Consider the following 19,287-nt stretch of genomic DNA (forward strand, 5'->3'; position numbering starts at 1 on the left):
GAGAAAAGAGGGGAAAAAGACACACTACACCCACATTTGCATGTAAAGCCACTTTTCATAGGGACATTAAACTTTTAGACACACACACACAGCAGGAATAGCAATAAATAATTTCCACATTTGAGAAAGATGGAAAGCCCCAGCTCAACTCCCACGTCTCCTGTAGCCTCCCACGCCTATTAACCCTCCCCTCTGCACACCGCCACTTTGTCTCATGGGATTGTTTGGGAGTGAAAAGGAAGGGAAGTGACATGTTAAAACCTCTTTTTATTAATTCTGAGAGGTGGGAGGGTTTGGTGGGTTGTCACAGCAAGCTGAAGGAAGCAGGGACGCTGTGTGATGCACATTCTGATATCAACCAGCGGATATCAGGATGAATAACTAAACCACAAATCATCTCCTAACAGTGATAAAATATTGTTTGTGAAACAGCCATGAGAGGATTTTACATCCCCAGGGTCCCTACTATTACTTTACTGAGAGTCAATGTAATGATAACTTCTGTTAGGAGACCTACGTGACATTACAATGAGTGTAAAAGACTGAAAGTATTTGGACATTTCTGTAGGTTAAAATCCATATTTCCATATTTAGCTCAAGACATGAACCATGTTTGGGAGTTTAATTCTCAAGTCTGCCATAAGGAAGATATAGTTTTGAGCTTGTATTATTAAATCACATTTGGGCTTGTGCTCAACAACTTGATTTATGACACGGATCAGGTAGAAAAAAAAAAAAACCTCCCCGGGCAATCAATAATTTAAAATTCAGGGTAATTCCAGCCTCCTTAATTTGATGTCAGTCACTGTAGCCATAAATTGGGTGCCTTGTAGCTTTGAAGTATTTTGTAGTGCACTGCCATCTACTGGTGTCTGTGCTCACATGCAAGTGTTTCTGAATCTTTTTTAGCTGATTTGCTACAAAAATGTGTCCACATACTACAAAAGTACAACATGTCGGCGCCCAAATGTGATTATTGAACTAAAGTAAATCCTTCATATATGTTATCTACCCATCTAAAAAAATGTCATCCTTTCTTCCATGCTGTACAAGTATTTTTTGCACATCTGCCAATCCTGGAAGAGGGGGCCTTCCCCTTTCTCTCTTCCTGAGGTTTCTTCCATTTTTTTTTCCTTGTTAAAGAGTTTTTGGGGGAGTTTTTCCATATCCAAATCAAGGGTGTAAGGATCGAGCAGTGGTCACCAAGGAGAACTCGTGCCCTGCATGTTTTAAGTGTCTCCCCACTCTAACTCTTTATCAAGCAGCTGAAGCTTGTCAGTGGCTTGATAACGAGTCAATAATTAGAATTAGGTGTGTTAGAGTGAGGAGATGAACCTAAAACATGCAGGGCAGTAGCTCTCCAGGAGCAGGGTTGGTTGACCACTGGGATAGAGGAGTGTGTTGCTGTACAGACTGTAAAGCCCCCTGAGGCAAGTTTGTGATAATGTGCTATACAAATAAAACTAACTTGACTTGACTGAGCAAGGTTTTTGCTTCCATTCAGCCACAAGAGCACAAAACTGTGAACTCAACACTATCCCAACACCTTTGGGATGAACTGGAACACGGCCTGAGAGCAAAGCATTATTACCCAATAACAAAGCATGAACCAGGGTTTAATAAAGTGTCTTCCACACATTGTCGCTACAGAGTTTGGAAGCACACTATTGCTAAAATATCGATGTATGCTGTAGTATTAAGATTTCCCTAAAGGGGGTTTTCACTAAAAGTGCACAAAAGGAGTTTTCATCACTGGCTGAGCAAGCAAACCCATGAGATCTTAATCATACAGGCCTTATGCTTATATGCTTATCAGATTTACAGTTTAAAACGGACTATACTGATTTATTCTTGCATGCTATTCCTTCCTAGTCTTGCGCTTTGTTTTTAGATATTGTATGTGAGCCCAAATTGTGCTGTAAAATATTGCTGTTCCTTAAGTTTCAAAGAAATTCCACCTGTTTTATCCAAGTAAGTATTCTTTGAATGTCCTGGTGGCTAAACTGTGTAAGGTCTATTCGAGACTCTTCAAGGGGCTGCAAGATCAGATGAGGGGTTGCAAGACGATAAACAAGTTCAGAAAGAAGGAAAAAACATATTTCTGCTTCACAAAATAATGTTTCCTTTTTAAATTGTGGACAGTTTTACTCTAAAAAGTATTAAAGCAGACTTATGGCCACGTTTCACATTTGTCTCAGCTTTGTCAGGCGTGGGGTCCAAGCTCAGACTTTTCAAACCCCTGGTGAAGCCAAAAGGTCTGTAATGAACTGAAATGAACCGACTCAAGCAACTACTTTATTAAAGGAGGGGAAATATCTGGGAAAATCTCCACTATCTGCAGCTGAGAACTACAAGACGCTTCATCAGCATGTTCATCACTCAAAATAACTTTCCAGATAGGAGAGCTGTGTGATTATCAGTACAGTGAGGGAACATAACTCTCCTTCATGGGAACCGTCCATCTGTGAACTTGTGATATTAAGAGACTGGAAGAACTGGTGCCTGACACATTACCAGTCTAGACATACAGGCAAGATGAGAGGCCTCTGGCTGCTGTTGGTGCTCGTGGCTGCGGCCACAGCTGAGAGGCGATTTATTGGGTGAGTTTTGTTGTGGTCTTATTATACAGTTTTAAAGTTGTAGTTTTTTAAAAATGTGTTTATTTATTGAAATTCGGTTTGATGTGATTTCAAATGTATGATTTTATAAGCACAGTGACCTTTAAAGCCCAGCTGGAGATTGCCTCAGCAGGATACTTTTTGTGTCTAATTATGAACCTTTTCCTTGAGAAGAAAAATACTCATATCAAGCATACTAATATATTATTGGTATAATAAACAACACTCCATTTTTGATACATAAAAAACATATCAAATGGCCCAAAACTATACTAAAAGTTGTTACGATGCCAAGTATAGCTTCTGTAGAGTTTTAACTATTGTGGTTAGGCGAATAATGGAAAGCATGATGGATGTTTCAGGTATTAAAAAGTTCATTTTCTCATCAAAAAGAACTTCCATAACAGAATAGTTCTCATGTGTCCTAAATGGAGAACTACTCTAAAGTTTCAAGCAGGTACTTTTACTGTCCATTAACTCACTATCCACTTCTGTTTAGAGGAGGCAGATACAGTGTTAGCTATTGAATAAAAACATACTTTATTAGGTGGCTTTTCCTCCCTTAGATGCCTTCATATATAAAAAGCACCATTTTTTGCTCTGTGAGTGAGAAGTTTCAGATATTGATCCCCCCGAACAGAAAACGCTGTCTGTCCAAATGAGGATTTACAAAAGGTCACTGAGCCAAAATCCCTAATGTCAACGAGCACCTCAGGAGTCTGGTTATTCAGGCAATTATTGATGATTTTTAGAGAAAGATTAAATCATGATTACAGTGTTATTAAAGCAAATAGTGTGGGAGTTGTGGGTCAGGGCACAAGCTGTTCTACTGTTCTGTATTATTAATTGCTCGTAACATTGATAAACAATTATATGACTATAGTAAGAGCATCAACTCAGTTCCTGAAATGTAGATATGAATATTCTGAGACCCAAGTGATTTTCTTCCAGAGATCAGGTCATCAGGGTCAATGCAGAGTCTGAGGAACAGATCCAACTTCTGCACGCTCTGGAGACTGAAGAGACGTGGGAGGTACGTACACACACACACACACACACACACACACACACACACTGCACACCTGAGTACGTTCAAGTTTTCTCAGCTGCTTGTTCCAAACAATTTCTCACTAACACAGCTGACATGAGCTGAAAGGTTAACAAAGTTAAAGTTATCTCCACGTGTCAAAAAGTCAAAAACTCTCAGAGGGCCAGTTAGTGTTTCACGCTTCACCCTCCGATGCAGAGACTAACCTCTTATGTAGACTCTTCACTAAGATGTGCATTTATTAAAATTCAGAAGCAAGCAAATATAATAAATGTATGTCTTTGATGGATCCTTCCTGAGCCTCTAAGTGCTGGCCTGGTGTATCCTCTACCTTCTTCCCGACCGCAGCAAGGAGGGAAGGCTGTTAAAATGCCAAAATACTCTTAAAATTAAATCAGGGAGTTAGTGGAGGGGAGCTTATATCAGATGGATATGTTCATAATAAATCTGTCAGAGGTTACAACATTGGGAAATTATTAAAAAAAGACGTTTTTTCCACAAAAAAAGTTAATAAGAAGTTGCTGCAATGCCACAAATCATGCTCGTAGGTGCATGGCATGAACTCAAATTTAGGGTGAGCACAAAGAAACGTTCCTTCCTCACCAGATGAAAGTTAAAACAGCTGCCTAGTGTCAAACTCTCACATGCATAATATCACACATTGAAGCTCAAACATCCAACGTGAAGGAACAATAAGTTAATTTTTGAGTGGAAGAGGACTTTAAAGACATTACTTTTCTGGTTCTCAGACAGCATCGCTCTGAAATGTGAGTTTATAGTCCGGATTGTTATTTGAAACAAAGATGGCAGGTTCCCTCTGAGCGTTGTGAGTTTTTTCCTGTCTAATTGGTGATTTCTCATATTGCATTGTCTTCATCTGTCTAATCCCAGCTGGACTTCTGGCTTCACCCCGTCTCCACTGAGCTTCCTGTCGACATCAGAGTGCCCAGCTCCCGTTTGAGTGCTGTGAAGGAGTACCTCAATGCCCACAACATCCCCTTCTCCGTCATGATTAGCAACCTCCAGGTTTGTAATACCCTGAAGTCAATTATGTATCAACACAAAGTCTTATATCTGATATCACCAGAAAATATGTTCTATCATTAGAAGAGGCAAGTGACAATGTCATCTCACCAGATTACAGTGTTGTGGGTTTAAATTTGATCCTCAGAGTGAAATTATTAAAATCTCTTGTACTGTATGTATGTCATATTCAGGAGCGTCTCGATGAGGAGAAAGCTGAGATGCTGGAGAACAAGATAAGGGAGCGCAGCACCAGGAGCTTCAACTTTGGAGCTTATCATCCTCTGGAGACGGTAAGCTACTGACACAGAACCTGAACATATCAAACACTGTTAAATTCATCATACACACATTAGCACATATTAAACATAGAGAGAAATCTGTGGAAAAATACCTACCTAAGCATAACCAGATACAGTGTAGATTATACAGTTACATCCATACATCCATTTTCTGCTGCGTATCCGGGACCGGGTTGCAATGGCATTAGGCCGAGCAATGAAACCCAGACATCCCTCTCCCCAGCCACGCTCATCAGCTCCTCCTGGGGGATCCCAAGGCGTTCCCAGGCCAGGAGAGATATGTATGACTAGTTACTTTTTTCATGATAAGGACTTTTCTACACAGTGTCAACAAAACAAGTCCTGCACTGGAGAACAAACTGCAATGAGCTTTTAAAAATGGCATAATCCTTTATTTTTTAATTAGACTACCTACACAATGTGTAGTACAGTCTAATGTAAATAAAAGTCTTTTTTGTGGTAAATGACCAGTCAACTGATTGCTTTTAGTCAACAAATTATGAGTTTTTTGCTCTACTGTAATACATTATACATACTGTTCTCCTGTTTTGTATCAGTCTTTCCACATAAGTTTGTTTTTTAAATGCTCCCACACAGATCTACAGCTGGATGGACACCCTGGTGGCTCAGCACCCTAACCTGGTCACTAAAGTGGAGATCGGAAAATCCTATGAGAACAGGCCCATGTATGTGCTCAAGGTAGGATCAAACTTCAACTTTGTGAGCTGAAACGGTGATACACGGATATGCAGCGATATATGCACATGTATGGCTGTGTTTCAGCTCTCTAAGAAATGTGTTAGAAGCATTGCTAAAGAAGTGAACTAATTCTTCTGTTTGGAGAAAAATCCAATATTGGAAAGTCAGGGTTGCCCACTGCTAACATAATAAAGGTATGGATCTGATATTAGTTTCATAGTCAAACATATCATATACTTTCTAATCCATTTACACTTTCTGACATGGTGTTCTTGCAGTGTTGATTCACTACTAATGTTCATCCTAGTGTATTTCAGCTGTTTCTAACATTGTCAAATTTGTAATATATTAGATTGTTTTTATGTGTGTAATATTTTTTCTGTCTGCAAACTAGCTTGCCTCCCCCTGAGGGAAGAATAAACCATTTTGAATTGAATTTAATTGAATTTTTATGGCCGCATTAAAAAGCTAATTCAGCCTGTCATAATGTATCTGATGTTCTTAAAAACGTTTAAATTTTAATGTGAATTTCTAACTGCAGTTCTGTGGGGTTGAACACAGCTTGTTTACAACCATATGAGTTTTTAACTCTGTTGGCTTTGTGTTTAGTTCAGCACTGGAGGCAACAAGCGTCCTGCCATCTGGATCGACACTGGTATCCACTCCAGAGAGTGGGTGTCTCAGGCTACCGGAGTGTGGACAGCCAACAAGGTACAGCATATCAACGACATAAAGCAATGTGTTGATCTGAAATATGTTAAATCTCCTCCAGAGGCTTTGAAAAACTGTCAAGTGTCAAAGAAGAAATCAGAAATGCACTCTGTAATGGCATATACGTTGACAAGAAGTCTACTTTTCCCCCAATAAAGCACAATAATAATTAACATTAATGTTAAATTGATCACAATAAAATGTATGGAGCCTTACATTTCTTTACATTTTCTTCACCCTGTCACCTAAAATGTACAAAATACAACAGATTGCTTTAAATGAGCATTTCTACAAAATCAGTGCTTTGTGTTTTTGTTCAGATCGCCACTGATTATGGTACCGACGCCTCCCTGACCTCTCTTCTGAAGAACATGGACATCTACATGCTGCTCCTGGCCAACCCTGACGGATATGCTTACACTCACTCCGACGTATGTCACTACGATAACATATTCCTTTTTACTTTGTACAATATGAGGTGGCATTTTGATGAGAGTGTTTTCTCATTGGTTTACAGATTAAAATAACCCTAAAAGAAAAACATAAAACATTTGTTCTTTAGTAAGAAAAATAATAAAATAGCAATGTTTGGAGTTTTGTGATTTTGGCCTTAAATACAGTTCTTGTCTGACTGAAACTGTCTGATGCACAGAATCGTATGTGGCGTAAGACTCGCTCCAGGAACTCAGGCTCCATGTGCCGTGGAGTCGATCCCAACAGGAACTGGGACGCAGGCTTTGGTGGTCAGTATTGCAAAGACAGTAAAAGACAGTAAACACTTCTCATTAACATTATAAAGTTATAAGTCATAAACTGAGAGGACAACGTTTCCTGTAAAATATATATATTTTGCAGATACAGATGTACTGCAGAAGTTAATTTTTATGCAATCATTGGTCTCTTCAAACACTTTTAAGCAATAAAAGAGAAGAACTGGTTGTATGTGTATAAGGTTTAATGTTTTTTAGAACTGAAAATACACTGAAAGATGATATAATTAAGTATTTCTAGGAAAGAAAGTACATTTTTCTGTTACAAATAGTTTTTTTTTATTGATCAGACCTCAGTAGGTGAAACAAAAATGTCGGTTTTGGACACAGTATATGATCATATGTGTAAGAACAAAAAACATCCCCTATGTCATGGTCTGAGTCCCTTTGCACTGTCAGTATGTATTACATGTTATATTTACTGTCTCTGCACAATGTGATGTGATTTCAATTCTTCCCCCCCAGGACCCGGTGCCAGTAAGAACCCCTGCTCTGATTCCTACCACGGCCCCGCAGCTCACTCTGAGATTGAGGTGAAGAACGTGGTGAACCTGATCCGAAGCCACGGCAACTTCAAGTCCTTCATTTCTGTCCACGCCTACTCCCAGCTGCTCATGTACCCCTACGGCTATACCTGCAGGGATGTGCCCGATCAACCCGAGCTGGTAAGAAAGCAGAAAACTGAGCAGGCTGTGAGGCTGTGAGGCTGCTTAGGGCAAATTAAATCCAACACCTTTTTCGACTGTTAATGCTAAATCTATAATTGTAAGAGTTCTTCTGCAGGAGAGTAAATCCAAAAAGCTGATACATTTTCACTTTGAATGATCAGTATTCTCAGGGAGGAAAACTATTCTCGTATAATGACCTGATAGGAAATGTCTATCTCTGTTTTCCTTGACTAAGTTTAATGATTACAAAAAGAAATATCTTTCCTTTTGGCTGCATATTTCATTAATAATTTCTCACCTAATTAAAGTTTTATAGTTGGAAATTCTGATAATTAGCTCCAGGGTTAATGAACTGACCAATTATAAATTCCATACTCCTATTTATGACAAAATGATCCCCTTTAACTAAGCCAAGTTTGCTCTTTTTCAGCAATACTATGCTGAGGAATTGCCAAACGCCCACAGTCCTGTAGTTACTCCTATGTAACTATGTCCTCTGAAACAAATTTGTGGTTTGGGTCATGAATATAAAATTAATTATGACTCTTCTTGTAACTAAAGTAGGCAAAGAGCCTTTAAAAAGTTGTTGCAATCATCTTATTTGCCTCCCATTTCCAGATTTTCCCCCCTATTTGATTTGGATATTTTATGTAGAAAACTTACCGCCCACATTCTCATTATGGCCTCTCCTGCACCAGTAAGTATAGCAATTTACCTAAAAATGGCATCTGGTCCTTCTTTGCTTCCCTGAAGGACTCTGTTGGAAGAGCTGCAATGGAGAAACTCACTTCCCTCTACGGCACCAGATACAAGGTTGGAAGCATCTGCAAAATCATCTGTAAGTACCCTTTTCCCACTTTGTCCATGCCACTTCACATTACTTTAAATATAATTGTTCGAAACATGACAAATTGCTACTAGCACCACTACTATAATGTCTCTTCCTCTCCTTTTAGATCAAGCCAGTGGTGGCAGCATTGACTGGTCCTACAACCTGGGCATCAAGTACTCCTACGCCTTCGAGCTGAGGGACACTGGACGCTATGGTTTCATCCTCCCAGCCAATCAGATTATCCCCACTGCCTCCGAGACGTGGCTTGGCCTCAAGCACCTCATGGAGTACGTCCATGATCATTCTTATTGATATACTCGCTTTCATCATTAGATGCTGATGTATGTAATTTGACTTTAACACTGTCTAATAAATACACAAATCTTTGTCTGTGTTTGTGCAAACATTTTGTCTTTGAGTGTTTTATTCTTGCCACACATAAAAAGGGCAGGTCATACCTTGTGTGTAGGGGTAGGGAGTGTGTATATCGGCACCTGAGTCACACAACTTTAAATTATTTTACTTTAACTTGTTTATTTGAGACTGGAATTGCCCAATATACATATAGGCCAGGATTTCTATATTTAAATTATGGACTTTACTTGAGATTTGGATATAAACTGGCTTATGTGAGCAAAATAGGCTATACTTAGGAGTAGCTTTTTTCAAGCATAATCTTGGCTTTTTGAGACACATTAGTTTGTTAAGAAGGATTTGAAGGAGATGCATGTCTACATAAAGGCCTGGGTGGGCCAGTGCCAGCCAGATTGACAGCTCGAATCCAATCAAAAGTGTTTAACCCTTAAACAGGCAATGTGCACCAGTAGATACAGACTATTTAACAACCTGTTAGGAGCATGATTAGTTAAGGTAGTTGTTCAATTGTATGTGCCTTAAATTGGTAGAATTGAAGCTTGTGGTAGGTCTGTACTTTGATAGAAATGATCAAATCAGTTAAGAAACTAGTATGTGTGATATTAATGACCACGGAAAGTAAGAATGTATCACTTCTCTAAATCAAATGAAATATTCAATTGTTTTTACCATCATGAGCATTTTATACCTTAATAGGGACAACATATCCTGGTGGAGATACAACTCATAAAATCCAAAATATACAAAATATTTTTAATTATTTTTCCACATCTCATTTTCCACTCCTGCCTGTTTAATGGTTAAGATTGAAAATGAGTGAAAGAAAAAATAAATATAGGGTAGGCTAATGCCAAACAAAATAGGTTGAATCAAATCTATTTCAATACATTTTAAAGGTATAGTTAGCGATCATAATCCAACACACTGTTTTGTCAAAATCGCTGAATATCTCCTCACTATCTGCAAACTGACCCTAAAAAAAAAATCCGGTTACCACCCACAGCTTGGACTGTACCGGTAGAATATTGTTCCAGCCAATCAGCGATAGGTACAAGACTACTGCAGCCAATCAGAGACAGGAACAACATTCTTCCAGCCAATCAGAGACAGGGGGGAGTTCACGCTCGTGCACAGGTCAGCTAGAGGAGATCGGAGCGGGAAACACAAACTGAACCTGATACAGGCATTGTGAATAAGGAGAGGAGACTGGAGAGGAGAAGGTTTAGAAGAATTTAAAAAAGCATTAGAGACTGCCGGACAGGTGAGTACCATCAGCTCTGCGTTTCTTCACATAAACACTAACATTACCTGCCTGTACATTCAGCTCACTGTGTAGTTTGTTGGATATGCTGTTGTTGTGACGTTAGCTGTAAAGTAGCAGCAGAGCTGTTTGACGGCTCTTCACATTAGCTTTGCAGCTATCATAAGACACAAAGACCTACAAACACAGGTTGGCTATAACAGTAAGTTCATTTGGAGTGATACACTGGTTTAAAATGCAATGCTGTGCTTAGCTTCAACTCTGGTCACTGTAGTTTTGTTAAATCAACCTAAACAGCTAACTCCTGCTAGTTTTTACTCTGTTGTGTTTTGATACATATACAGATTTATACACAGATAAATACATTTTCTACTTTATTATTGATCCCAAATGTGGAAAATCCAGGCATTGCACAGGAAAAGAAAATACACAGTAAATCAACATTAAAAGAGAAAAATGTATGTCAAAAATATATATATAACTTTGAAAAACTAACTATATACATTAGACAATTGTGCGGTTGAAGTTGTGTACTGTATAATACAGTATAGCAGGAATGTTTTTTGTGTTTGCATGTTGTTCATTAGCTGATGTTTTATATTATGTTTGTTTTTTGCCTCGCCTAAAAAAAAAATGATCAAGGCCCAGTGACCTTAGACTTTTTGGACCTCTTTTAAGTGTCCCTGCACCGTCCACTGAAGAGCTTTTGGGTCAGCAGAGGATCATGTTGCTTTGCTTGAGTCTTTCCAAAAACAAACATCAGCACATACTTGCTCCACACAATTGTGGGTCCAGTAACAATGGCATAAAACTAATAGTGGGTCTGTATTTATTCCTTTTAAGGGCATTCACACACAACTGACATCACATCAGTTCCAGAAACCTTCCAGGCTCTCATCCTGTTTTGGCAACTTTGCTCCTCAGACCTGGACGCTGCTCCTCAGACCTGGACCATGCTCTGCCCATAACTTTCCTGGATCCTTCTCTAGATGTCAAACTATGATTGTGTTTATCACCAGAGTCTCTGTGACTGATGCTCCTACCGACAAGTCTTCTTCAGGGACTGATTTGCTACGTAGACAGCTGTGTCACTGTGTCACAGCATAACAACGGGACGAAGAGAGACAAAAAGACTGACTGGAGATGCAGTCGGTTCTCCTGCTGCCGTAAGTTTCACTGCTTCACATCAATCACACAGTTATCAGTCTGGACAAAAAACTAAATTCATTTTAGTATTTTTAAAAATCCTTTTAGTTTAAAAAAAACTAAAATGATCTGTCTTACTGACCATCAGATTTTTTGTTTCCTCCAACAGAGAAATAGACGTGTCGCTCCAGCCACGGAAAGCAAAGAAGACAAAGCAAAGGAAATCCTTAAGAAATCTTGCGGAAGGTACAAGATTATTTTTTCATTTTAGTGTTTGTGAGGAAGAAAGAAAGTTAAGCAAAAACAAAGTCTGCTACAGAATTTCAATCAGTCTCTCCCTCCATATTGCAGCCACACTGCCGATGACATTGTGGTGGGGACATTCGATGTTCCTGAAGAGGACAGAGAAGAAGTGAAGAAAGAAGAAGTAAAGAAGACAGAAAATAACAGGTAACCATCACATGGTCATAATTCAGATTAAAAAGCACAAAAACAACAGGAGCAGTGCTGTATGTTGAACCTCAGCACTTATTTAGATTTTTATTTAGCAGCAGGTTTGTTGTTGCTCTGTCACATCTCTAAACTAACAACTGGATCTGTGAGAGCAAACCAGTCCATCAAATCTAACTAGTGAGAGAAAAGCAGCTGCAGTTAATGATGTTATGTGTGTGTGTGTGTGCTGACGTGTTGTGTTTGTGTGACAGGTTTCCAAATCCAGGTCAATTTTGCTATTTGAATTCGAGCCTCCAGAGCCTTATCACCCTCAAGGGCTTCGTCAATAACTTTATTGTGCAGGTGGAGGTATGGAGTGCAATATCAGAAGCTCAACTCATCAGGTACAGCAACCCACCACCACCATGTGTGTGTGTGTGTCTGTGTGTTCAAGATGCACATGAATTTATAACAACCGTCCTGGACCAGCTAAGAAATCCAGCCCCACTACTGCAGCACAAGGCTGCCCTTGTGGGGAGGACTTAGCGGTGCCCTGTGGAAGAAAACTTCATATTCAAGATGAAGAGCACCAGGACCTGCAAGGGGTAAAAGCACAGAACACATGACATATAAACACAGCTAAACACACTTTTAGTCTCTTCATACTGTCTTTTTTAAGGTCCATGCCATGTCACATCACATATCTTAACATAAAAAACTGTCAAAGGTTTCCACATTAAGTCCTAATGTGAGATTTTTATTTTTTATTTAATTGAAAATCAGAAACACCTCATCATGACGTCTGCAGCTGTACTTTTATATACTGTCCCTTTTAATGTACAGATGTGGAGCCCAGTCTTCAAGAGACGAAGAATTTAATGTACAGATGTGGAGCCCAGTCTTCAAGAGACGAAGAATTTAACAACCTTTCTTTGAATCTGGTGTCTGGAGCGTCAGTGCAAGACATGCTCCAGGATTACCTGATGGTAAGATGCACCTGTCCTCTTTCAGTGACATCATCATTGTTGTTTTATTCTGACAGCGTGTTGTCTGTTTTTCAGGAAACTGACATAGACTTCAAGTGTGACTGCGGAGCAAAAACATCTGGCCAACAGTCCCCTTTATAACGCTGCTGAAGTGAGTGACATCATATCCAGTTGTTGTCCACTGACCTTAAAAGACCTGTCGAACTACACACACACATACACGTGTTCCTTCATCTCCTAATCCTCATGTCTCGTCTTCTTCTTGTCTACAGGCTTCTGATGCTACAGCTGAAGAGTTTCCAGTACTCTCCTTCCATGCGGCTGGAGAAGCTGCACTACCCAGTGGAACTGTTTAGAGAGCTGATGGTCACCTCCAGACAGGTAAGAAACAACTCACTTGAGTTCAAATTCAAAGCAATCATGTGGTCTGTGTACTACCGTTACCAGTCCATCAAATCTAACTAGGGAGAGAAGAGCAGCTGCAGTTACTGATGTTATGTGTGTGTGTGTGTGTGTGTGTGTGTGTGCTGACGTGTTGTGTTTGTGTGACAGGTTTCCAAATCCAGGTCAATTTTGCTATTTGAATTCGAGCCTCCAGAGCCTTATCACCCTCAAGGGCTTCGTCAATAACTTCATTGTGCAGGTGGAGGTATGGAGTGCAATACCAGAAGCTCAACTCATCAGGTACAGCAACCCACCCCCACCATACACACACAGAAACATACACTGAACTGAAACAGCACTAACTGATTTTTTCTTCACCCTCTGCAAAGGATTCATGAATATTATAATGCTTCACCGCTCCACCGACGTCAACAGCAAATTCAAGGCGGTCTCCATGTTCAAGAGTTTAATCTCTATCATGAATCCTGAATTTAAAGACTGACCAGAAAGTGAGTCAGCTGCTTTGATTGTTTCTGTTGTTTCACCTCCTCCTGATAGTTCCTCTTCTGTGCATTAAAACCCTGTGTGTGTGTGTGTGTGTGTGTCTGTGTGTTCAGGATGCACATGAATTTATAACAACCGTCCTGGACCAGCTAAGAAATCCAGCCCCACTATTGCAGCACGAGGCTGCCCTTGTGGGGAGGACTTAGCGGTGCCCTGTGGAAGAAAACTTCATATTCAAGATGAAGAGCACCAGGACCTGCAAGGGGTAAAAGCACAGAACACATGACATATAATCACACAGCTAAACACACTTTTAGTCTCTTCATACTGTCTTCTTTAGGTCCATGCCATGTCACATCACATATCTTCACATAAAAAAGGCCTAATGTGAGATTTTTATTTTTATTTAAATTAAAATCAGAAACACCTCATCATGACGTCTGCCACTGTAATTTTATATACAGTCCCTTTAATGTACAGATGGGGAGCCCAGTCTTCAAGAGACGAAGAATTTAACAACCTTTCTTTGAATCTGGTGTCTGGAGCGTCAGTGCATGACATGCTCCAGGATTACCTGATGGTAAGATGCACCTGTCCTCCTTCAGTGACATCATCATTGTTGTTTTATTCTGACAGCGTGTTGTCTGTTGTTCAGGAGACTGACATAGACTTCAAGTGTGACTGCGGGGCAAAAACATCTGGCCAACAGTCCCCTTTCTAACGCTGCCGAAGTGAGTGACATCATATCCAGTTGTTGTCCACTGACCTTAAAAGACCTGTTGAACTACACACACACATACACGTGTTCCTTCATCTCCTCATCCTCATGTCTCGTCTTCTTCTTGTCTACAGGCTTCTGATGCTACAGCTGAAGAGTTTCAAATACTCTCCTTCCATGCGGCTGGAGAAGCTGCACTACCCAGTGGAACTGTTTAGAGAGCTGATGGTCACCTCCAGACAGGTAAGAAACAACTCACTTGAGTTCAAATACAAAGCAACTATGTGGTCTGTGTACTACTGTTACCAGTCCATCAAATCTAACTAGTGACAGAAGAGCAGCTTCAGTTAGTGATGTTATGTGTGTGTGTGTGCTCTGACGTGTTGTGTTTGTGTAACAGGTTTCCAAATCCAGGTCAGTTTTGCTATTTGAATTCGAGCCTCCAGAGCCTCATCACCCTCAAGGGCTTCGTCAATAACACCATTGTGCAGGTGGAGGTATGGAGTGCAATATCAGTGTGTGTGTTCAAGATGCACATGAATTTATAACAACCGTCCTGGACCAGTTAAGAAATTTAGCTCCATTACTGCAGCACGAGGCTGCCCTTGTTTTACCCATGCAAGTTAATAAATACTTTGCTAAAAATTGCTGACGGTGATTGATTTCCACTGCATGGGGACTGCAAAGATCCAGGGACAGGAGAGGGGGTCAGCGGGAAGACCACCGCTGTTACTTGGCCCTGGTTTGTCCTCATGGACGAGATATTAGGACAGAGGCCTTCCATTGCCCCCCCCTGTTTCTCTCTTCAGGGCAATAACTGGTAACAAGGTAAGATAATAAGATGCTGAAGTAGGGTTGTGCGATATGACGATATTAGATCGTGAACGATTAGAACGTGTCGACGATCTGACAAAGCAGAGAGATCGTAGAATCGTCTATGGGCCACATTCTATAGACCCTTTCACGTCATGACGTTAGCTGGAGGCAAAACGAAGGTAAGCTTGAGGCACCTGCGAAAATGTCGTCTTGCTGTGTTTTTGGGTATCAAAACCACAAAAGCAAAAACACAAACACAAACTTAAAGTTTTACCGCATACCAGCCACTGCCAGTCGTAGACTACTTTGGTTGAACGCGATTAGACGGAAGGATTGGACTGAAAATATAATCAACAACGCTCTTGTTTGCAGCGCACACTTCATATCAGGTAAGATTAATATGTAATGCATCATCAGTTTCAGCCTGGATAACGTTATGGGTTAGACTAAATTGTGACTGAAATTACGTTAAGTTAATCATTATTTGGGGCTGCAGTAGTTGTGGTGACAGTAATAATATGTCAAGGAGTAGCAACTGTAGCAGCAGTTGTTTAACTTGAGTAGCAGTAAGTTAGTAGTCGTAGTAGTAGAAGTAGTAGCAGCAGCAGGCTGTGTAATAACAATAGCAGAAAGTCAGTAGTAAAAGTAAAAGTAGAAGAAGTAGTATCGAGTTAGTAGTAGTAACGTGAGTAGTGGCAGGAAGCAGTAAGTTAGTAGCAGCAGAAGTCACGGTAACGTTAGCGAGAGTAACTTAGCTCTCGTACTTTTGCAATGGGAGCAAATCTTGAACTTGTCCGTTCACGACATAGTTATGAGCGTCTAATGATTTGTATGCCTTATTTTTTTCTTTTGCGTAGACGCTCGGTTTGTCAGTTAGGTAGGTGTAAATGTCTGGCCATTGTAGGGGGGGGGCAGTCCTGTCAAATTGTCCATCCAGTGAGTGAGAGTGTAGGGGTCAGTGAATGTCGTCCCGTCAGTCAGTGTCAATTTTTTTAAATGACACACACGGTTTCGGAGATTTAGTGTACTTACATTTTTACTAAAAATAGATTTTTCCTTGTCCATTCTTGCCAAAACTCGTTAAAACATGCTAACCGACGTCCGTTAAAACACACTAACCGGCGTTTACAAGCTATACCTTTTGAGATTTTTTGCCTCCAGCTTATCCCCGCCCCCAAAAATACGTCACACTGTTTACAAGCTTTGAAGGGGTCTATATGTTGCAGTTCTATGCTGACGCACAGACGCATCAGAAGTTTCACGTCCACACCGCAGCCAGAGGCAACAGCTAGCGTTAAACCAAAAAAATTAAAAACAATATCTGAACAATAATATGTTCTAAGGCTACTGGAATTTTAATAATCAAGTTATAGACATTGTTAGAAAGACTCAGGGCGGAACCTAAGTTTGTTGTTGCCATGGTTTCCTCCTTGTCCGGTTAATGCGCTACACGCTATGAAGCCGGCTAACTTTATTTTCCCTAATGTGCGTCCTTAAATGATGAGTAAGTTATGTCAAGTGATGTTTCACTGATTGTTTGTTTGACCATAACCTGTTTATTGATTTATGTAAATTTGACAGCATTTATATAATTTAAACGTCAGCTATAGCACTCGTTAGCATTATGCTAGTGCATTTCTATAACAGTTAGAAGTTTTCTGTTATCAGTGCTATAAATAGTAACAAGTTATTTTATCACCATTAACACGCTAAAATCTTGCTTTGAGAGAAATTGTTTGGTTGCACTGTTCAGAAACTTGCATATTAGTCTCAAAAATCAATGTAAAAAAGAATCGTGATAAAATCTTGATCGTGATTTTATTATAAAAAAATCGTGATATGATATTTTTGCCATATCGCCCACCCCTATGCTCAATTCATGCTGTCACTTTCTGTAGTCCTCTATCAGGTTCTCAGACACATTATAGATGCATGACTGTCCATCAGTGGTAGAAATCTGTTCACACTTCCTCTCCTTGTTGGAACAAAGCAGCTGTAAAGTAAAACTATTTTACCTGTTTGAGCATTTTTGTTAAACCATCAGTTGACCTCCATAACTTCTGCACGTTAAGACACCTGATCTAACAATGACTGCTCTCCTATTAGGACACTACGTAAGTAACGGAGTTCATCCGGACGTGCAGCTGGACGACCCTGCTGACAGGTGGCTGTATTACAATGATGAACTGGTCACAGATCTTCGGAAAAAATCCCAGTTGGGGATGTTTGTCATATTCTCCTCGGGGTTAGTTGTCACATGTTGGCATATTTACTGTACATATATCGTGTGATATATCTGGTCCTTTCTTTCTTTAAAGTCTGTGTAAAGTAAGAATAAATATGTGTTCTGAGTTTGACATACCACAGAAAAGTGTGTTGTTAACCACCCTGCCAAATTTGAATGATTAAAAAAATCGCCAAATATATGAAATTAGGCTTCAAAGTTGTGTAAAAGTCTGCCTATTTCTCTGCTCCCAAACGCAGTGGGAGTACCCGCCTAACACGCGTTACGTAACGCGCCGCTGATTTTCAGACCCGCCCATTAAATCCAGACACGGAAATCTTGAAACACAGTTTGTGAAGCCTAGCTAGCTCCACAATTCAAATCTAAATGGTTGAAATGCTTTTTACACCTTTTTTAGAAATACATTTATGACCTATTTAATGTGTTTAGAAGAAAATGTCTAAATTCACTTTACACGGTCTTTAAAAAAAGCAAAATGAGCAGGAATAAACACTCCGAAGATGAGCAAGCCTTTGTGTATCGGTTTATTTCGTGGTAACGTTAGCTACAAATAAATAGGATGTGAAAATATTGATGCTAGTGTATGCATAACCTTAACGTTAGCATTAGCATTACGTTAGCTCTCTAAGATAGCCTACCTTGTTAGCTTGGATCAGACATCGAGGATCCATGCAGTCCATATAATGGATCAATTTAAAAGCAATAGGATCAATTTACAGCCATTTTATTAATTACAGAGCCATTAGAAAAGATATGTTAGCTTTTCTTCTGATGTTAACATTTACGTTAGCGACATGACAGCTATGGATGGTGCTTGGATACAGTCGGCATAATTACTATAACTTATCGAATATTATAAGATAAAGATAAAGTCACAATAAAGTCAGAGTTATCAGGAATGTGGTTGTTTGTGAGTTAAATTACTTTTTACAGATCATGCTTGTGTTTTCTGTTTTAGATGCTCTGACACGACAAACAGGGACCGCAAACAAATTTGCCTTTTCTCAGGCAGATCAGAAGAAATGGCTGCGTTATGCTCCAGACCGGGCAGGAAAGGCTGGACGTCCTTAGAAGCTATGAAATTTGTTGAAATGTATTGATTAAATAAATTTGTGTTTGTTTTTGTTTTTTAAATCTTGTGGGTTTGTCATTTGCTATTAGATAAAAAACCTGTTTAATAAGGCCCATCATATTTAGGCTGATGTCTATTACACCCTGACTGTAGATAAAGCAGGATTTGTATTATTATTAGCCTATTTTTATTTCGGTATATTTAGTCATTGTTGTGGTTTAATATCAATTGAAATATCATTGAAAACATGTTGATCTTTAGTTAGAAAATCAACGTTTCAATATTAATTGAGGGTGCAATCTGATGAAGAATCAACATCAGTCTTAACGTTCACTAATTTTGATTTAACATAGTTTCAATGACTCTTTGCTATCTGAGGAGGCTGCACTTTAAACCCATATTCATTATATAGCTGTAAGTTCAATATATTTTGGTAAACAGGTAAAAATAACAATACTTGTGTCAGTGTCCAAATATGTATGGCCCTAACTCTTAAGTATCCTTATTGCTAAACCCAACTGAGTTCAATGTGACCTGTTCTTCCACAGCATGCATAATGCACGACCAGCAATGTCTCTCCAGTGTTGCAAAGTGAAGCTGTGTTACTTCTTGGCGGCATAAATACATTTATTTCAGCTTTTTTTTCTCGTAAATTTGCGACTATAATGTTAGATAAG

At 39.6% G+C, this 19,287-nt stretch overlaps 1 protein-coding gene across 1 annotated transcript; it reads left to right on the top strand.

Moving 5' to 3' along the window:
* Nucleotides 1-2,535: 2,535 nt before the first annotated feature.
* cpa4 (carboxypeptidase A4) lies at nt 2,536-8,983 on the top strand. The gene is made up of 11 exons (XM_062420735.1): nt 2,536-2,600; nt 3,570-3,651; nt 4,558-4,692; nt 4,884-4,982; nt 5,589-5,690; nt 6,300-6,401; nt 6,722-6,832; nt 7,054-7,144; nt 7,637-7,836; nt 8,593-8,677; nt 8,796-8,983. The coding sequence occupies exons 1-11, from the start codon at nt 2,536-2,538 to the stop codon at nt 8,981-8,983; spliced, it is 1,260 nt and encodes a 419-aa protein (XP_062276719.1).
* Nucleotides 8,984-19,287: the final 10,304 nt, after the last annotated feature.

The sequence above is a fragment of the Scomber scombrus genome, chromosome 6, assembly GCF_963691925.1.
Source record: "Scomber scombrus chromosome 6, fScoSco1.1, whole genome shotgun sequence".
Classification (NCBI taxonomy): Eukaryota; Metazoa; Chordata; class Actinopteri; order Scombriformes; family Scombridae; genus Scomber; species Scomber scombrus.

Bases quoted from the DNA above. Each gene is read 5' to 3' on its own strand.
- cpa4 (XM_062420735.1), top strand. From the start codon at position 2,536: ATGAGAGGCCTCTGGCTGCTGTTGGTGCTCGTGGCTGCGGCCACAGCT. The intron at 3,652-4,557 runs GTACGTACACAC...GTCTAATCCCAG, and splicing joins AGACTGAAGAGACGTGGGAG to CTGGACTTCTGGCTTCACCC. The intron at 8,678-8,795 runs GTAAGTACCCTT...CTCTCCTTTTAG, and splicing joins AAGCATCTGCAAAATCATCT to ATCAAGCCAGTGGTGGCAGC.